The 21,862-nt window shown below is 39.5% G+C and overlaps 1 protein-coding gene across 2 annotated transcripts in view; it reads right to left on the bottom strand.

Annotated features, from left to right (window-relative positions):
* Positions 1–19,192, bottom strand: part of NALCN (sodium leak channel, non-selective) — a 222,673-nt gene extending 203,481 nt beyond the window's left edge. For both annotated transcript variants that reach the window (XM_085056984.1, XM_085056992.1), the window contains exons 1-3: positions 18,806–19,192; positions 9,036–9,182; positions 6,558–6,740 (exon numbers count right to left, since the gene is read on the bottom strand). In XM_085056984.1, the coding sequence (XP_084913110.1) occupies positions 6,558–6,740; positions 9,036–9,143 (291 nt within the window). In that variant the 5' untranslated portion in view covers positions 9,144–9,182; positions 18,806–19,192. The remainder of the gene's footprint in view (positions 1–6,557; positions 6,741–9,035; positions 9,183–18,805) is intronic.
* Positions 19,193–21,862: the final 2,670 nt, after the last annotated feature.

The following is a 21,862-nucleotide window of genomic DNA, read 5'->3' as shown; positions in this document are numbered from 1 at the left end:
AGCACTTTAAATTGTATTGATGATGAAGTGAAGGAGATTGATCTGCTTTCATTTGACAGACAATACTTCCTTGATGCAGCTAATTCTTGCAAAGCTCTCTCTGACCAAGGAGCATGAACATGACAGGAATCAGAACCAAAGAGTCACTGAACTCTGTTTACATTCTGGGAAATAAAGAGCATGTGAACAAATCTAGGATCAATTAAAGGAAGTGGAATTCTGGACTGAAAAGATCATAATACCAGTGTCAAATTGAATTCAATAAGCTTTAACTATGCACTAATTTTATTACATTTTTATTACATTTACTACCACAAGCCATCATTCTTCAATATAGACTTTTATAAATCCAATATAGATCATTGATCAGAATGCAAGCATAAGAATATGTCCTAAGAAACAAACTGACTTGCTCTAATTCTCTGTCTCCGTCTCATATAAAACTTCACAAACCACTGCAAATTGTCTAACTGCTTGTACATATGTTTTATACAATGCAGCCAGACAACTTTAGGCAGACTGTCCTAGAATATTGTTTTTAAGGATATCTCAATCAGTAAGAAATTACAGCCTGAATTTAATTTTTCAGATACAAGTTTCACAGTAAAGACAGATGTATTAATAGCTTTAGTTCACTTGTTCATGACAAGTGACAATAGCTGCATGGGCAGCCCAAATTCTGAATAGATTTTACTAGCACAGCAACAATAACAAAGAAGGAAACATGAGTAATAAAAGCACAACACCTCTGCAACATTTCAGTTTAACTTTCCTTCTGGGGTAACAAAACTCTTGGATGGAAGCACTGGTTCTTTTGTCACTTAGTTCATACAGAGAAAAGGGGAAACTTTTTACAGACAAAATGCTAGTGGTTTCAGAAACTACTTTTCTTTCCTAAAAACCTCTAGAAACCAAAGGAAGTATATTTTTCATTTTTCCTCAGAAGGTGTTAATTAGACATGACTTAACATTTTCAAAATCTTCTTAGCTCAGCTACACCTACCTTATTATTAATTGGGACTTAAGTGGATGGTGCCTAACTTCTCCATAAATTAGTTTCTTGCTGGACTATAATTTTGCATTAATCATGGTGCAAAGGTTTATTAGCATTTCAATTCCTACAGTGTTTACAGAAATACTGATTCATAGTAAAGTTCAGTAGAACCATGCGGCAATGCATTCATTGATACTATACATATTAAAAGTCTTGAATGCATTTAATTTAGGACATTTCAGTAACAAATTGCCTTATACAAAGATGTTTCATATATAAACATCTTTAATAAATGCTAATAAGTTTCTAAACACTGTCTTATTTACTTCATTTGCCACTATCTTTGGCAGCCCATGGATCAATATGCTCTTTCCAAAATCATAATATTAAACTAGTATTTTCCCTAGAATCAATAATTCAAATAATAAATCAAATACTTCAGTAAAAAGGATTATTCACTGAACAGCATTGAAAGAAACATGGAAAATTTTGATTAAGCATTAGGATAAATATTTTTTGCATAAGGTCAAGCACTGAAATAGGCTGTTTAGAGAGCTTGTGGAATCTTCATCCTTGGAGGAGTCTGAGATTCATCTGGACAACCCAAGCCATGGGCAAAATTATCTAACTGGACCTGCTTTGGGCAGCAGGTCAGACCAGATGACCTCTGGAGGTCCCTTACATCTAAGTTATTCTATGATTCCCCAAATGACACCAAAGAATGCACTTTATTTCAGTGTAACTATATTCACTGAATGCTACAAGACATTAAGTTTTATGCAAAACCTCAACTGTTAAAATAATAAGTACAGCCATTTTCTACTTAAACTATCTTTACGTAACAGTGGCTATGTCTCTTTTACCGTATTTTTATCTAATAAATTAAGAGTTAAATGTCAGTGTGAAAAAAGAAATAATTTGTATTGTTAAGTAGAGATGTATAACATGAATTGAGGCAATGGGACCAACTCCAGACAGCTGTTAATTCAGTGTGCCCAGACTCATCAGATATGCTTCAAAGACAAGCTCATCATATGACAATCGGAGGTAAGTTCATCCTGTGCAGAGCAGCTAAGGATTCTAGGTCTGTTTAGTTCAGAGAAAAGGAGGCTGAGGGATAACCTTGTTGCTCTCTACATCTTCCTAAAGGGGGGAAGTGGGGAATGAAAGGCTGACTTCCCTGGTACTTTGTGACAAGATGTGTGGGAATGGTTTAAAGCTGTGTCAGGGAAGTTCAGACTTCAGGTAATTAGGAAGCACTTCCATTAAGACAGTGGTTAAACACTGGAACAGATTTCCCAGACAGGTGGTTGATGCCCAAACCCTCTGTTTAACAGGCATTTGGACAATGCACTTAGTGAAACACTTTAAGTTTTGGTCAGCCCTGAATTGGTCAGGCAGTTGGACTAGATTATGGTTGTAGTTCCCTTCCAGTGGTCCCTTCCAACTATTCTGCTCTATTCAATTCTATTCAATTCTATTCTATTCTATTCTATTCTATCCCATTCCAGAAACACAGAATAAGCTGAGCTGGAAGGGACCCATAGTGTCACTGAGCCCAATTCCCAGCCCTGTACAGGACAGCCCCAGGAGCCACACCATGTGCCCAAGAGCATTTTCCAAACACTTCTTGACCTCTGTCAGGCTGGTGCTGTGACCACTTCCCTGGGGAGCCTGTTCCAGTGCCCAACCACCCTCTAGGTGATAATATACAACCTAAGTGACACAACTTCAGGCCATTCCCTTGGGTCCTGTCACTGGTCACCAGAGAGATCAGTGTCTGTCCCTCCTCTTCCCCTCATGAAGAAGTTGTAGACTGCAATGAGGTCTCCCCTCAGTCTCCTCTTCTTCAGACTGAACAGACCAAGTGCCCTCAGCCACTCCTCATATGGCTTCCCCTCAAGGCCCTTCACCATCTTTGCTGCCCTCCTTTGGACATTCTCTAATAGTTTAATATGTTTCTTACATTGTGGCACCCAAAACTGCTGACTCATATTCAACTTTCTGTAGCCCTGGGCCCCCAGGTCCCTTTCCATGGCACTGCCTTCCAGCATCTAATTCCCCAGTCTGTCTACGTCCAGGGCTGCCCAATCCCAGGTACAGAATCCAGCAGTTTCCGTTGTTGAATTTCATGTGGTTGGTGATTTTCCAGGCCTCTGATTTGTCAAGGTCTCTCTGCAGGACCTCCCTGCCTTCGAGGGAGACAACAGCTCCTCCCAGTTTTGTAGTGCCTGTGAACTTGCTCAATATCCTTTCCAGTCCTGTGTCCAAGTAATTTATGAAGATGTTGAAGAGCACAGGGTTGAGGATGAAGCCCTGTGGAACCCCACCTTTCACAGGTCACCAGTCTGATGTCACCCCATTCACTACAACCCTTTGTGTCATTAGGCAGTTGCCCACCCATCCCATTATGTGTTTATCTAGTTGTGTGCTGGACATTTTGTCCAGAAAGATCCTGTGGGAGAAAATATTGAAAGCTTTACTGAAATCCAAAAAATTACATCCACTGGCTTCCCTTGATCAACTAGGTGGGTTACCTTGTCATAAAAGGAAATCAGATTTGATAAGGAGGACTTTCCCCTCATGAAGCTGTGCTGGCATTGTTTTTCAATACCTCCCAGAATAATTTTCCCCATAACTTTACCAGGCACTCAAGTGAGACTGACAGGCCTTTAGTTTCTGGGGTGCTCATTCTAGCCCTTCTTGAAAATCAGAACAACATTCCCCAGCTTCCAGCCAGCTGTGAAATCTCCAAATTCCCAAGACCACTCAAAAATCGTCAAGAGAGGTTTTGCAGTGACATCAGCTGCTGTTTGAGGATTCTTGGATGTATCCCATCAGGCCCCATAGATTTGTACAACAGAGCCAGAGCAGCAGATTCTGCACAATTTCAGGGTTGACTAGGAGTTGATCATTCTTGCAGTCATGGTCCTCCAGTTCAGAGGCTGAGATCCCCTTGGTCTGTCATCCATGTTGAAGACAGAGGTAAAGAATGTGTTGAACACCTCTGCCTTGTCCATGTCCCTGTTTGTGAGGTAACCATCTTCATCCTGGTTAAGGCCTGATGTTATTCTTACACTGCCCACTGCCATTAATATACTCGAAAAAGCTCTTTTTATTGTCCCCTGCAGTTTTGGCAGATTTAATTCCATTTGAGCTTCGGCCACATGAATTTTCTCCCTACAGGGGCAAGCAGCATTTTCCCATCTTCCCATGTCACCTGAACTTGCTTCCACAGGGCATAAATCTTTCTTTTTAACCTTATTTCCAAGGGAAGACTTCTGTTCAGGCAAGCAAGCCTTCTGCCTCGTTTGCTTGACTTCTGACATTTGGGAATTGCCTGGTCCTGTGCCCTTAGGAGATGATTAAAAAGTGACAAGCATTGATGGACCCCAGCACCTGCAAAAACATTTTCCCAGGGGACCTCTCCTACTAATTCCCTGAGCAGCTTGAAGTCTGCTCTCCTCATGTCCAGAGCTGAGGCTTTGCTGTCACTTTTCCTGTCAACAGAGATTTTAAACTCTCACCAAGACAGCTGCTGAATTCCACTCACAAGTTAGATTCTGTTGACAAGCAGCAGATCAAGAAGGGCATCTTTCTGAGTCACCTTCCTTAGGACCTGTTCCATAAAGTTGTCATCCAGGTTTTTTAAGAATCTTCTCACCCAGGTAGTACCAGATATGTGATGCTCCCAGGTAATTTCTGGCAAGTTGAAGTCCCCCATATGGACAAGGGCAGGCCTCAAAAACCTTTTCTCACAAACCCACTAATGTAAACAATCCATTAAAGACAATGGACTATGCAGCAGCATCTTTCATAGCCCCTAGGTGTTGACTATGAGTGGAGTTGGTATTTGCACACTCAAAAGCTCAGAAATCAAGCCTTGTACAAAAGTCACACTGTTGGCCACTCCTCTCTCTCTCTCTGCATTAATATCTATATTTCCTTTTCTTTGCAAATGATGTACAGGTTGTACAGGTTGTCCCACACCATTCAAATATTTATGATGGTCAGTAATTCCCCATGCATAATCCTGTGTCCACATCCTCACTCTCTTAATTGACATCTCTGAATAAGAGAGCACAGATAGCAGCAAGAAACAGCACTTCACAAAGGATTACTTTGGCTTTATACAACCCATGAGATTTTCTCAGAATCATCTTACTTTAGTAACTTTCTAAATATTAATATAATGATAATTTAAATTTTACTATTAATGTTCATTAAGTATGATGACACAACAGCTATCTGCAAACTCAGAAAAAACTCAAGAGCTTAAGTACAACATCAGATGTCTCTGGTGTCACCAGACCTTTAAGGAGTTAAAATCAAGGATAAAGTAACACACTGATTATCTACTATGTGTAATAATGACGTAATTGCATTGTCAGTAAGGTCTGCAAATGGATTTTGTACATGAAAGCTGAATTTGTATATTTTTGCAGAAGACTGGAAACGATCAGTTAAATAACAGTACTGAATAATGATAACTAAAATATTCTGCAGTTTTGCAGCCTCCAATCCACTTTACAAATTAGCCCAGCAACAACAGCAGACATATGATAATGATGCCTAAAATGCTGGTAAAAATGAGATGCAGACACTGCAGTACAGGGAAAAGGGTATTACCTTGGTTTAATAGGATCTCAGGTGCACCTTCGTCAAAGGTGGTACCACGACGAAAAGAGGGCCCCAGTACAATGCGTATACAATTTTATGGACCTCACCAATTAGCATACCTATCTAAAATACCCCAATAAGAAACCTAACAAATGAAGTAATTGCTCCCTTATTCTAATTACCTGCCCCCCCCCAAAAGGCTACAACTTAGTTTACAAAAACACATTCCAGAGATGAGGCTCCGTTCAAGGTTGGTGCCTCATATTTTTGAGATTGTGGGGATGTTTCGTCTTCCCCAAAGAATTCTAAACTAGGCTAGAGTACAAGAGTTATAAACATGTGGGCTAAGATATAGGGAGTAAAAAGTACAGGAATAGGAAAGGATTTAAAGTATATAAAAAGGGTATAAAAGCATAATGAAAAAGGACAAAAAACCCATCAGGCATCAATAAGAGAAGCATTTTTTTTACCAACATGGATTATATCAAGGTAAAAAAATTCAAAGCAAGACCACTTTCTCTACTAGCTCATAATAAGACTCATGTTCTTATTTCTGTAATCATACAACAACACATCCCGCCTTACAAAATGAAAATCGAAATTCTAAGTCCATATATGGGACAATTGACATTTACAAAATCTTCTTGCTAATGTGTACATAGCTTATTTTTCCTTTCATTCTTTATACTAATAAAATGAAAGTATCTGTTTCTTATTAGGAAACCTTTATTATGAAAGCTTGCATTATATTTTGGGGGGATTAAATACGCAGTAAAGCTACATTTTTACCCATCTGTCTTTTTAGTTTATACATCACAGTGTTGCCTGCAGTTAAAAACAATCATAGAAAGAAGAGCTGGCAAGTTAATAAACAAATACCAAATATCATTAGCATACATTCAGATCACTTGAAGCACACAGAGAATAGTGTTTAAATGCTTACCTTAACTATTCCACGGATATGCATTTTTGCTATCATCTCTGCAGTGTAAAGAAACATCAATAGAGTGTCAAGAGCAAATGTCACATACTGGAGAGGTGGATAATGCTCGAAGGTCTTTGGAGTGTTCATACACACAGAAATAACACTGATGATGGCACAGATTCGTAGTAAAGAGTGTACCCACTGAAAAAACAAAACAAAACAAAACAAAAACCAAACACAAGATATTGCAAGATTGCTTTAATGCTCAAAAAAACCTCAAATACTTAGTCTCCATAATTTATCCTGGCACTCTTGTAAATGCATGTCTATGTCCTTTTACATCACGATCCTCATATAAAAGGTCTTCAACCAAAACTAAGCACTCTTGAATTACTTATACATATACAGATGTATATAATTTTATGAGTTAATTTGTGAAGTTGTATAATTCAGAAACCAATAATTAAGAATCATGAAACTTAGAACTAGGATTCTTGTTTGTGGCACTTGTAATTCAATTTCTTTTCAAGTGACAACTCATCACATGTATGGGCAGACAATAAGTAGAATAAGTTGAAGTTATAAATTGGATTAATATATTAAATGAAAAAAACTGTGGAAAATTTTAGTTCTACACTTAGAAGAAAATATTTTAAATCAGTTCACAATTAAAAAAATGAAGTGAGAGGCACAGGATTTAAAGCATCCTTCCAGTTATGAAAACAATAAATATGAAAAGAGTAAGTATAAAAGAGACTATGTCACAGACAGCTACTTTCAGGATTCACTTTTGTTCCAATCAAGTTTTGTTGTTACAAGAGAACAGATCATTTCTGTTACCACTTAAGTCTCAGACCCACTCATTATTGCCAGTAAGAGAGGGAGGTGTGATAAAAAAGCATAACGTATCAATACAAAAGTTTAGGGTTGTCTTTTTTCCTTTAAATCAAAACATCATTGAAACATCTTGAAGCCACACAAGTGTAATGAATCATAGTTTGTAAGGTCATACCTATCAAAACAAGAAGGAAAAGATACTTCAGCAAGAAAAAAATCTTTAAACAAAAACCACTGAAGTATGCTTATAAAAATTTTTCATCTGGGGAAAAATTCGACACTCTTGTACAGTGTACCTCAGACATTTTGATATCCAGAAGACTAAAGAACAACCACCTAATTTAATACTCACTGTTGGCTCACTTAAATGTAATGATATTTGACCCTAATTGGATAGCTCTATTATTTGCATACTCTAAGCCCAAATTAAAAATTTGGAAGCGGAAGGCACCTGATAAATGATCTCTAATATCCCTTTAACATCCACTTTGTTTTGAACCTTGTTTCCAACTGAAAAAATTAACATAAGTATTAAAGTGTGTCTGATCTAAAACTTGTTCACTGATGCAGTAAAATGTCAGTATTAGAAGCACTAAGCAATACACAACTAGTCCATCAGCAGGACAAGAAAAAAATTATTCCATAAAAAACTCCTGCATTGTGTGATGAGAAACATAGGTAAATAACATCATATATTTCTGCAATGACATTTTGAGTTTATTACGGCAGTCAATGTAAACAGTCTACTCAAATCATTTACAAGACAACACCCATATATTAATTCATGCTAAACAGTTTTAGGTGTTAAAACTCAGCAGCAAACCTGAGGGGATCTGGCAACCTTACTACAAATGAGATGATGGTTTCCTTAAATGAATGCAATCCTAACAACAGGTATTATTTCAGAATATTTTATTTCCTGCTTTTAAGAAGTGAAAATGTATACATTAAATGATATGTGAAAATGCCTACTCTACAAAAACATAAATCATTGACAATATAGGAATCGCAGATCCATGCTCACTGCTGAATAAATAATTTAATCATAATAACTATATTTGCATGGTAAAGACATTTTCTTAATACTATACAGTCTATTAATAACTCCACTCCTAATGAAACTTCCCCAGTTTTAAGCTACCAGACACTTTTACACCTCTCTTTTTCTCAGCGCAGGTTTTAGGTTAAATGATACCAGAAAAACGAGAGCTGTACTTGAAAATAAACAACTAAAATACACTTTTATATTAATAAATGTAAAATGAGAGATTTGAAAGTCAAAAGTGCTTACTGCTGGCTACCACTTGAGCAATGAAATGCTCCTTTTAACATCCTTTTCAAAAGCTCATTTTATGAACTTGTAATTTCAACCAACGTGTTAGGAACCAGAGACATTGAAAGGATGGCTGTTTTAAAAGAATCAGTCAGATTAACTGGTTGTAAAACACCGCTTGATCATCCCATATCTTTGCAACTGCCAAAAGAGACAATTTTATTTTGTCTTTGATATTTTTCAAAAAATTAACTGATAGACTAGCAACTATAGTTCAATACTTGCTTCTGACAAATATCTAATTCAGTATATTTTGTGGAAGTCATATTTCAGCAATGAAAATTACATTCAACTTAAAATTAGTCATTAAATAAAGAGATACATACTGGTTTGTTAATCCATAGAATATCTGCATTGTCTGACAAAGATTCATCAGGACCAAAATCTGTAACTGGCTGGGCTTCCACCCTTGAACTTTGTTTCCTTTTTAGCATCCTGAAGTTAACTTCTCTTATCTATAATCATAAAACCTCCTTGGGGAAAAAAAACAAAACCAACATTAATTCACTAAAACCATTTTATAATGAATTTTGAACTATTTTATAAATAACCTAATGCATTTTGCTTTCATGCAAACTTCTTTTGTACTTACTGATTAACAGGACATTGATTTTATTAAATATAAATCACTGACATGACACTTGTTAGTTTACAAAAAAATTACACAAAGGTATGCAACAGAAACAATTACCAGAAACTTAGCAACACTGACAGAAAATTTGTACTAATATGCAAAGAATGCTATTGATGTGAACTTCAACACAGAGTGATCATTGGATGGATTTGACCTGGAGCCATTTAATTAAATGGTGACATTTCCATTTATTACATAAGGCTAAGATAAATCTCAACATGCCAAAGGCAAACAAGTCAATAGACATTAATGTTCTTTACTGAAATCAGAAGAACTTTTTTGCTATACACTACTATTAACATGTATTTTTCTAAAACATTTTTAATGTTAACAATTATCTATCCAACAGCCAGACATGACTGCCTCTGGGACATGTGTTGCCACATGGAAGGACTGAGGAAAATGTGTTGTTTCCACAAGGTCAGGTCGAGTCTAGACATTCCTGCATGGGTGGCACTAACTGAGCCTTCTGTATGCTCAGCCATGTGAGCCACAACTAGGGAACACACCATGGGAGCAGAAAGGTGAGTTAGATCTCAGTATTGACTTTCCCACAGACACAATTCAGAGATTCCAGAGTCTAAACAAATCCAAATGGGTGAGGAAGATATACTCTCCTGAGAAGTAACTGTCAGTCCATGAAATACAATTCTATTGTTCATGAAATACAACCCCTTAGAGTTTTTTTCCAGCAAAGTGAGAGGGAGGAAGAAGGCCAGATCTCGGGACCTTGTTTTGGGGCTTTACTCTGGACCAACTGTTGTTTGTAGGTGACAGTGCCCTGTGACAAACAAAAGTTTATCGAAACTAGTATAAGACAGAATCATAGAATGGTTTGGGTTCTGTGGAAGAAACCTTTAAAGATAATCCAATTTAACTCCCCTGCCATGGGCAGAGACATCTTTCACTACATCAGGTTGCTGAAAGCCCGGTCCACTGTTCAATAAGGCAAACAAAACTTCTCTGAACAGCCTGTTCTTGTGTTTCACCACCTTAATTGTAAAGAATTTGTTCCTTATACCCAACCTAAATCTTCCCTTTTCCAGTTTAACTCTGTTGGCCCCTTGTTCTATCACTACAGGCCCTGGTAATTACAGCCCCAAGTATCACAATGACAACTGCAACATGAATGCAAGAGACACTGTCCTCAATCAGCTGGAGGCAACAGTGGGCTCAGGACTGCAGAAGTGTCCCTGTGCTTGGTCTCAGCTGGCCTTTTCAATCCCATGGGCTGCTGCTTCATGTCCAAACCCTATGCATGCATCCTTGGCTATCTCTTCTTCTAGTTTTTATGGCAAATGTAAACTATTAATCTAAGTCCCTCAGAGTCTACCCTGGCTCTGTTTTCTCTCTTTCAGATTCAAGAGGTCAGTTCCTGTCTCTGTAAAACCAAGTCTGGACCATTGGTCTTTGAATGCTAAACCACGCGGTAACAGGGCTGAGGTCTTGCACTAATGCTCAAAGCTGGAGGAGATGATATTATGCAATAATTGATTTTTTAAAACAAACAGAAATAACATAAAGGCGCAAAATAAGGGACAACCTATGACACGTATATTAATTTTAAATGGTCATTCACAGCAACCTTAGTACAAGTGAAACTGGTAAGCTATCACTAAAAACATGCAAATATTGAAAAATTAATATTATGTATTAATAACCCTTCTCTAACAAATGAAGACTGAAATAATATTCACAGAGGTTGTATTGTCTCTTAAGGCTCATGCTCAAGCTTCATGCTCCCACTTCTGTTTTGCAACTGAATTCACTACTTCCTCCTCTTTAGCATTTTTTTTCAACTTTCTCCTATGTATTTCTAGCCTAATGTAGTGACCTTTTTCCTCTACTTAGGCCAAAGCATAACCAGAAATGTTTCAAGTCTCAAAGATGCTGGTCTGCTTTTTGAGGTCATGAAACCTTAAAATGGCTACATTTAGCATAGTGATAGGAAGTTAATGCAGTGCCTTCGGAGCTGCATTTCCTAAAACCTTAGGGGGAAAAAAACCACTGCCTAAAATGCTTCTTACAAGTATGTTCTTTTGAAAATTGTTACTCAAAAGCTAATCAGTTAATGAACAAAATAATAATTTTATGTTTACTATTTCTGGTAATGGCTATTACTGTGCTCCTAGTAAGCTTTTAAGAAAAGACGTAGCAATAAACAGAGAATTAAGAAGATAAACACAATCAGTAATTATGAGAAAAGGCTCAGGATATGAAACACTGATTTTTGTTTAGGCACTACTGATTTTCTTTTAATAAATGATGGTCTAAATAACAAGCTATGTCCATTTGGGGAAGAAAGTAAATAACTATCAACTATCTATTAGAAAGACTGTTTTTATGCATTTCTCAGTATTGCTTATTTATATATCTGATGCATAGGAAGATTAGTCATATCCTTCTAATGAAATTCCGACTTACCTTTTCACCCTTTTTGCTTCATTTGTTTGTTCAAGTAATTTTTTAATTGGTCCAGACACAGAAAATGCCATGAACTTTAGATGTTCATAATAAATGTCCATAATGAATTCAGTTTACATACTTAAATCACAGAAATAACAGCATATTCTGAGTTGGAAGGGACCCAGAAGGATCATCAAGTCCAACTCTTAAATTAATGGCCCATATGGGTATCAAACCCTCAACCCTGGCATTATTAGCACCATGCTCTGACCAACTGAGCTAATCAATGTTGTGACTAAAGATATTAGAATTCCTATTTTTAAGAGGCAGCCTTGATAAACAAATCTCCATGTATATAAGCCAAATGGAAAGAAGGAAATGCTTATGGAAAGTAAGAATCAGCTTGTTTACTTATCTACTTAAAATGACCAGAAATGAACACACAAAATTCAGAATAAGGATGACAAGCCAATAATATCTTGGAAATGGTCTTTAGCAAGATTTTCAAAGTATAGCACAGTTGCTTTCAAGCCTTTATGCAATTTTTTTTTTGTTCTCATTATGTTTAGTTTACTAGGGAACACACACACTTTTCCATGTGTCCACTGCTGCAGTTTCGGGACTCTGCCATGTATATAAAGAATTTTAACCCTTGGACTACTAATCCCTTTTGCACTTATTTCTGCAGTGAGGAACCAGCTGAAGGATGAAGAGAAGGCGATCTGTGCAAGAACTCCTTCCAGCACGTGATGTGCAGTGAGCATCACACCAAGCTGTGCTAATGGGGAGGATATAGTCCTCCCTAACCCTGATACAAATCTACCCCTGCAGTTCCTGCATTGATTTCGACACACGTCATTAGGTCTTTCTTTGATCACAACCTGTTGTCAACGTGAAAGGCTTAATACATTCCCTAAGATGTATTTCTAGCTGCAGTGCTTTTAAGACATACTGGGTGCAGGGCAAAGACAGCCTTTTAGACAGGAAAATATAATGGAGTTTTGGGGCTACAACCACTTCACATTTCTTTGGAGTACTTTCTTTATAGTAGCAATGAAAATTCACATCGCAGGTGTTGACCTTCTCAGGGAGCAACATAGAGTCTTTGCTTTGAAATTTCTCCTCCATTTTTAGAAGCAAAGGAAAATTAAAAGGAATAAAACTAAACAGAAAATTACTCACACAGTGAGCCCCTTCATATCCCTTATGTCAGCCTTTTCTCTTTCTTTCTATCTCTGAACTTGCAGGCATGTTCTACAACCTCTACACCTTCTAAACCACCACCACCCACTAAATTTGCAGCTTCTGCTGAAATGAAAGTAAGCCAGCACAATGGTCGGGGTGAACATAAGACCCACTGTGCACTTGGGAAAAAAAGTCTGAAGAAGGTATAACCCAGTTTGCAATCTTCCCACTAAGCACAAGACATTCCTTCTGATGGAAATATGCAGTTCCTAAAAAAAAATCAAAAGACAAATTTTAAAAAGTAGCTGATCCTCCACATCAAAAGCTGAGAAATCTGAGTCTCGTTTACGAAGCAAGCTCACTGTATACAGCATAATCTGCTCAAAAGATCTCTGTCACAAAGTAAGGAAAACATGCTTATAAAGGCTCTAGCTGATAAAGAAGGCAGCTGAAAAATGACTTCACAGAAATATAAACAGGAAAATAAAGCAGATATTCCTACCTACAACTTATGGAGAGAGCTCAAATATCCAATCCTTGGAATCAGCAATGCCCGGCTCCCCACATACTGTTTTATCACTGCTTATTGACTTTGTCACCTGAGATCATGTGAGCACTGCCTGAAGGTCCTCCCAAGGCAGGCCACCTACAAGCACTCTCTTCAATTCTCTCTTCTTTGAAAATGTCAATTCCCCTTCCCACTTTTCGCAGAGCAGGGACACAGAAAGTGGCACATATGCTTCAAGACAATAATTATGAATGTGTGAGCTAAAATGGGTGACAGGAAGATGATATGAATACCCATACACATAGCATGATGACAAAACCCCATATCCATCCTATACATTAAAAATGTCCCAACTACATGCTACCTTAAAGATATTGATTGCTCTTAACTTTAGCATGCATTATAGGTCATAGGAAAACCTAAGTTCTCATTCTTTCATCTCAATAGCGTTCTTCTTTCCTTCTTTGCAAATTGATGCTATTTCTTTATTACTTTCTTCCTTCACACACACATTCTTCCATCCCTGAAATGCCAGCTAAATGGCATTTCATATTTGTTTTCATTTAGCAAAAGCTTGAAGTAAGCAAGTTGCATGTGCAATAGTATAGATATATTTCAGAAGGATAAAGACAGAATTCCAGTGGATATAATCACATTGCACATGCCACTATGGATGCTATTAACTCATCATTAATTTCAAGTAAGAACTTATTTTATTATTTTTCCTCTCTGTGTGGTATCATTGCTGTATCTGATGAAAAGTTCATAAAGATCTCTTTGTTATTTTGAGCATGATATACTGCTAATAACTGACCAAACTTTCATATTTATTAAAAACAAAGCTGGTTCCTCACAAAGAAAGTATACTGAAAGAAATATTCTAAAAAACAGTTCATTCACATTTTCAAATCTTTTGGATACAGGTAAAAAAGAACAACTGATGATGTCTTGTACTTACTAACAGGATCCCTGACCAAAAATACGAGAACTGGGGTTCACAACTGAGGAAGGTTTCACAGTTGCTTAAGGCAGCCAGTGTAAGAACATCTAGTCTGAAAGTAGACAGATCTCCAGACTTTAGCTCTTTGCTTACAATACATTTCCTGTGTCTTGCCTTATTATCAACTTATGACAATGCTCTTATAATATTTATTTCTTATGTATAAATTCTACTTTTCAGATGTAGGCAAAATAATACTCAGCAAGCAGAATCAAATATCGCATTGCATACAAAGGCAGGTCTCTTGTGAGTCAGATATATAGTCTACTGCCACTGTCACATAATGGTGTTCTTTTTACTATAACCTTTCTAACATCTGGAATATATGATTTTGGAGAAACTACACATGCATGTAGTGCTGTGATCCAGCCACAAAATGGACTTCTTAATTTTAAATAGAATTGCTTAGCTTTTCCACATTTTTTAATTAAGAGATTTGGTGGAGTAAAAAAAAAAAAAAAGCCAGAACAACTGAAGATAATTTTTCAAATGATAATTTTAGACTACAACATGTCACATACCACTACAGGTGCTCAAAAGAGGCTTTTGTAGTAAAGAGAAGGTACGCTGTCACATTCCCATATCTCAGCTCCCCATGTATCCCAAAGGAGGAATACACTCAAGCATGAAGGAGCTACTTCTCTGTGCAAGTACCCAGCTTTTGCTTTTCAGTGGTACCAAGGTACAAGACTGGTGAGCACCCTCCACCTCCCCACAACAAGCTGTTTTTTGGTATGACTGGTCAACATGGCAGCTTTCCAAGCCCTACAATTATACTGTCAGAATGGTTGATAGAATGCTGAAATTTAATGATGGCCACTGAATGCGCAATAATTATATGTAGAGAAAATACTGATAGCAGTATATTTCCTGAATGAATATATAGCACAGTTTGACAGCTAGGTTACTTTGAAAGTTCACTTCAACTGTTGGCCACCTACCCACCACTTGCTGACCTAGGATTGGTCAACTGCAATGTAGTCTATATAGATACATGTCAGAGCCCATTGCTGACACAGACATGCAGCAACATTCTTAGTAAGAATCATGCTGGAAAAGAACAGAGAGCAGCGTTCTGGAATTTGCTTTTGCAGCCTAATCCATGTCCAGGTGGAAATTGTGTTTGGCCCTTTTTGAAAGTAAGGGGACAGGTAGTACCAGCCCATTGTTTGAGTGGATTCAGGGAGCAACCTGTCCTCTCTCTATAATATTCCACATTCCATAACATGCTCTGAGTACTGTGGATCAATTTTTCAGGGTTTTAAAGGAAGGAATGAGGGCATCCTTCCCAGAATGATACAGGGGTGGAAAGGAGCTTCTCTGTAGGCAGATGGCTGGCAGCATACCTGTTTGAGTGATTATTTTGACGTTGCTGGGATTTTCTTGTATCATTATTTACATGTTAGTGTGCCTAGAACCTAATTATTAAAGAAATTGAAATAATCTCAATTATCTTCCCTTCCCAAATTCTTCCTTTTCTATCCTTTAAGGAGTTGTCAACAAAAAAGTTAACACCTATCCCGTTTAAAGCTGAAGTCCTGAAAACAGAATTAGGACTCTTTCTTTTTTATCCTCTTATCTTCCCTTTAAAACAAAATAATTGACGTGCCCTTGCTGCAGGGCATTTTCTAGAAGTTGCGGCCATAACCTCTGGCACTGCATGTACTGTATCCGAAAGCTTTATTTTGGAGGGAAGAAAAAAGGGAAAACTGAGTTCATAGGATCATAAGCCACTTCAGGTTGGAAGGACCTCAACTCTGCTATTGTGAGACCCCACCTGGGTTCTCCAGGGCCTGCAACACAACAAAGACACGGATATGTTGGAGTGAGTCCATAGGAGGCCACAAAGATGGGCTGGAGCACCTCTCCTACGAAGATATGCTGAGAGAGTTGGAGCTGTTCAGCCTGGAGAAGAGAAGGCTCCAAGAAGACCTTAGAGCAGCTTTCCAGTACCTACAGGGGGCTACAATCCCTGGGAAGGGACTTTTCACAAGGATGTGTAGAGACAGGACAAAGGGGAATGACCTTAAGATAAAGGAAGATAAGTTTAGATTAGGTATTAGAAAAAAACCATTTTACTGTGCAGGTGATGAGGCACTAGCACAGGTTGCCTGGAGAAGCTGTGGATGGTCCCATCACTGTCAGTGCTCAAGGCCAGGCTGGACAGGGCTTTGAGCAACCTGGTCTAGTGGAAGGTGTCCCTGCTCATAGCAGTGGCGTTGGAACTAGATGATCTTTAAGGTTCCTTCCAACCCAAACCATTCTATGATTCTGTAACCTCAGAAGGTCTGTAGTCATATCTCCTGCTCAAGCAACATCAACTCCGGTGACAGCCCAGGCTACTGCAGTTTATCCAGGTTACTCCAGTCTGGTCTAGAAAACCTCCAACAAAGGTTTTTTGAGCAACTTGTTTCACTACTTGATTGTTCTCACCACAGAGGAGAAAAGAAGAAAAACAACAACAAAAAAAGAGAAATAAAAGATGAAAATATCACAGAAAATAAAGAAAGGAAAAAGAAATTTCCTAGTAGAAACAAAACAATTTGCAACTATAGTCTAGGACTGGTATTTCTCAAAGCAAGACATTTACCAGTACTTAACTGATACTGGAAACTTCAATAGAAATAAAAGATGCTATGAAGTAATGAAAGGTAGAACAGAGAAAGGTTGAAAGGTAAAGAAAATACAATTCAACCTGTAATGCTGACCGTATTAGGCTGACTTTGCTCTCAATCTCCAAAAAACTTCATGCTCAAAATCTATAGCAGATCCAACCATGGAAGCATTCTACTAGTAACACAGCAAAAATAATTTTTGAATGCAATACCTCTAGTTTATTCATAAGCACATCTGAAATCTTATTTGTAACAGACTGAATCCTAAATATATAGGGAGATGGGGAGGAAATCTAAATCCCCAGAAGCCAGTACAAGTTCTATCTCATGTCAAGATATTCATGCCTCAAGAAGATATCATCATCTATAGAAGTCTAGAGCCAGGTCCACCCATTACACCCTACAATACAGTGTGATAGTATTCATCTCCTACTGTGAAGGCTTGACACCCAAAACGTCTTTGACTCAGTACTTAGGTTTGGATGAATACCATACAGAGCTACAAAGTGTTCATGGTACCAGTAAAGTCCTGGAGCTGGAAGTAAGTCAAATCAGCATAAGTTATATTTCTAGGTGGTAGAGCTTAAATGGGAATGAACTGTGATGGATGTACATTTCAGATTAAAACAAAACAGATGCAGCAAACAAAAAGACTAAAGCACAAATTACATGCCAATTATTACAGTTCTGAACGTTACCAAGCTGAGATGGTAAAACAAAAAAAACCCCAACAAAACTAACCCAACTGTTGCTAAAAGTCTCCAAAGATAGACGCATATTCTTGAAGAGAGCTGGAGTCTTCCAGCAGCCAAAGAGACCAACTCAAAGAAATGTCATTTCCCACCCCCTCCCTGGAGTTCATAAACTTCGGCTTGTGATTCATGCAGCAGAGCATAGTTCATTGTTAATATGTATCACTTCTCTGTCGATCACTCAGAGGGCAGGTGAAATGGGGCTGATGTGGAAGAAATGAAAACAAAAACGGACAACGATATGAACTGGGAAGTTGATGATGCTTAAACACAAAGGACTCAAATAACATTTAGTTAGTGTTTTCTCAGTGTAAATATTTGCCTCAATGCAACAATGGCTCATCTACCAAATCCTAGCTGACTTAAAAGCTACGTTTGCACGTTAAGGCCATCAGAAACCTTGATCCTTTGCAGAAATACGTCTCTGATTTACTGGGAGTACTAAAACAAAAGATGTTAGCAACAAAAAAATATTAAGCATCTCTCTGTCCATTCGATAAACGAACCTCTGACACCGCAAGTTCAAGAGATTTGGCCCAGGCCTGGGTGCACCGCTCCCTCCAACCCCGCCACGCCCGCAGCCCCTGAGAACCAGCCGAGCGCTCCCCTCAGGGAGGGAGCTCTCCACGACCACCCCGTCCTCATCCACAACCACCCCATGAAATCGGTGGCCCCCCGAAGAGGCCTGCTCGCCCCCCGGCCCGCTCTGACTCAGTGAGGAGGGCTGCGGCGGGCCCCGGGCCTCGGGGGAAGGCCGGCGGCGGCCGGCCCGGAGCGCCCCCTCCCACCGGCCGGGGCGGGCGATGCGGAGGGCGCCACCGCCCCTTCCCCCCTGCCGCGGAGCCACGCGGGCCTCTCGCCGCGCCCGTCCCTTCCCGGGGAGCCGCCGGCTTTCCCGCCACAGCCGCGGCGGCCGAGTGCGCGGGGAGGGGGCCGGGGCGGCGCGGGGCCCCACCGCGCTCCGAGAGCGAGCCGCGTCCGCCGCCTCCGACCTACCGCCAGCATCTCCCTTCATGGCGCGGTGGGGAGCGGCCCCCGCGGGTGTGCGGGTGCTGCGGTGCCGTGCCAGCCTCGCACGCCGCCCTCCCCGCGATGGATCGGGGCGGTGGGGCCCGCCCGGCGGCGGCCGCGCTCAGTCTCTCGGCAACGGCGGCGGGGGCGGGCGGGGAGGGAGCAGGTGCGGAGGAGACGGTGCCGACCGCGCACGGGCGCCGCGGAACAAACAGACCCCCGCCTTGCTTAAGAATCCGGCTGGGAAAAGAGGTGGCTTAGCCGCCCCGCAGCCGGGGTGATCCCCACGGCGGTACCGTCACGCAAAACGCCCCCACAGTGGCTGGGAGCAGTGCTGGCTGTGCCCCGAAACACGCGAGCGGTGCCCGGCGCCGGACGGAGCCCGCCGGGCAGGCTGAGCCCGCACTGCCCTCTGCCCACTGCAGCGCGGGCGGAGGCGCGACTGCTGCGGCAGTTCTGTAGGGCTTTAAGTTTGGGCTTCAGCTTTTTTTCTTGGTTGATTGGTTTGGGGTTTGTTTTTCTTTTTCATTATGCTGTTCAAATGCTAGGTCAGGTTATTTATTTTAGTAAGAAACCCTATTTGTCCGTCTTACGGTTTTTTTAGGGCTGGCGCACTTCTTTGCCCCTACTTCACCGGTAGCATCAGCTGGGTGGTCTGGTTAATTTTCAAATGACTGAAGAGCCATGTAAAAGTGCACTCTTGAGTTCCACAGTGAAATACATTCATAAAATATCTTCACTTGTTGGGCTAGATGATCTTAGAGGTCTTTTCCAGCCTAAATGATATGAAAGAGATACTACAAACAAACAGGTAAAGGGATACTTGGAAAATTGTTTCTGTAAATCAAGTTGACATGTTCCAATCTGTATTTTTAGCTTCTTGAACAAAAACCAACAAACAAACAAAAAAAATGTGTAAAGTTTATGTTTAAATGAAACTGGATGATAGGGAATAATGTGAGCCTGTAACTTTACAGAGCTTGTAAAGATGTGGAATAGGATTCAAAAGACAAAGCCCTTAGCCAAATACCCCAGAAAGCTGAAGGAAATTGTATTAGGTTCCTTTAAATTATATCTATTTGATGCTGGCAACCAAAACTAATAAGCCAGTTAGGGAACTGGCCTCGGGATTACAGATGCAGTTCTGCCAGCTCTACTTACATGTATTACCAGTATTAGCACTCCAGTAAATTTAAGCACCTAATTTTAGTGTTTGCAATTTTTGATAACAGTCAGCTGATGTTCCATGAGAAAAATTTTAAAGAGCAAAACAATTTAGGATTAAATGTGCTTACAAATAATACTCTTCCCATTTTATCTTTTCCTCCCCACTTATGTTTCATTACTTGGAATAAGTTGCTAGGCAGCATTATGCTGTTGGTGATAGCATCTCATAAATGAAAACTGACAGTTGCAAACAGTGAAACGTTGCAGCTATATCTAAACAAAAGAAATCAGCATTTGCCAGCAGATGTGACTTTGTGTAACATTTTTTCTACGGATATACTGGCTTCTGAAAAATAATTCTTGATAGACCAATTTTCCAGTTGGAAGGGACCTCAGGAGGCCATCTGGTCTGACTGATCTGCTGAATCCAGGCTCAGAGATGAGATCACACAAGCTTGCTGAGGGCTTTATCCGGTTGGGTCTTGAAAACCTCCCAAGACAGAGACTGCACAGCCTCCCTGGTAAGCCTGTTTCAGTATTGGACTGTCCTTATGCTGAAAGATTTTTTCCTGACACAGACTTGAGCTCTGCCTTATCGGCTGTTTCTCCTCCTCCTGCAGTGCACCCTTGGGAATAGCCCAGCTTTGTCATCTTGACAGCTTCCTCACATAGCCTGGCAGACTTCTCCTAGGTGCCCCCAAAACCATCCCTGCTCTGGGCTGAAAAAGCCAAACTCCTTCAGCCTCCCCTCATGGAACAAGTGCTCCAACTCCAACCGCCTTGGTGGCCTGCCACGGAACTCACATATTAGCATCTGTCGCGTTGGAAGGGGGTTCAAAATTTGCTATTTAGATACTGTTTAATGAGTGCTGAAAAAAAAGGGTATTGATTTCTTTACATGTGGTTTGTATTATAAAATACGTATTTCCTTATGGATTTCACACTTCTCCTTTTACCTGGTGTCATATTTGGTAATATATTGTTACTCCCTGCCCATACTCTGAACCACAAGCTGCTAATGTGGACCCACACTTTCAGCAGAAGGCTGGATTCTCTTTGACATCTTGTCTGTGAGCATAACTTGCATCAGATGATGCTAATGCTGAAAGAAGAGTTTAGCCCTTGATAGCTTAAATACCTGCTTGTGTGCAAAGGCAAAATTGTAGTATTCCCTTCATACAATTGTGTATACAGTGAAGGTCTGTTGTTTGTAAGAAGAAGTCCTTTCTTGCTTTGCTATTTGATCACAAATTTACTTTTAGATCTGGCACATGAAAAGCAATTATGAACATTTTAGAACTTGAGTGGCATATAACAGTCATGTGAGGATAGAGTGGAAAACTACGGTATCTATAAAATTGCTGATGTAATTTGCAAAGAGACTATTAGTCATTTAAATTCTGTGGCAGTGTTTAATATTTAGAGCTGAAGTCTGTTTTTATTCTGATTTTAAAAATTCACATTGACCTAAAAAGCAAGCCATAAACATATAGATAAGGATGGAATTTGGGGGTTAATCTTACAACAATCCTGTATGATAATGTTAAATAGGTCAAAAGAAAAGATATTTCTTAGTTAAGATTTACTTCTCATCTACAAATCAAGAACAGATAAAGTAATCTTGTTATTCAGTCTTTAAACTTCAACACATGGTTGAAACTGGCCATGGGAAAATGTACATTTAAAAGAAAATTTTGGAAAATTACAGAAGATTCATACTGAGAATTCAAGGGGAGAATTCCCAACATTACCTAAAACTTTCATTTCTGTAATGTGATCTGCAAATACAGTAAGATCTTCCTGGATAAAAGGTAATTAATAAGCCAAGGTTTCCTAGACCTGCTGACTCAGTAAGTCCTGAAAAAAATGGGGAAT

This window comes from Lichenostomus cassidix, chromosome 1, assembly GCF_008360975.1.
Source record: "Lichenostomus cassidix isolate B80296 chromosome 1, HeHo_3.0, whole genome shotgun sequence".
In the NCBI taxonomy this organism is placed as follows: Eukaryota; Metazoa; Chordata; class Aves; order Passeriformes; family Meliphagidae; genus Lichenostomus; species Lichenostomus cassidix.
Note: the sequence above shows the minus strand (reverse complement) of the source record. Positions and strands in the feature narration are given on the sequence as shown.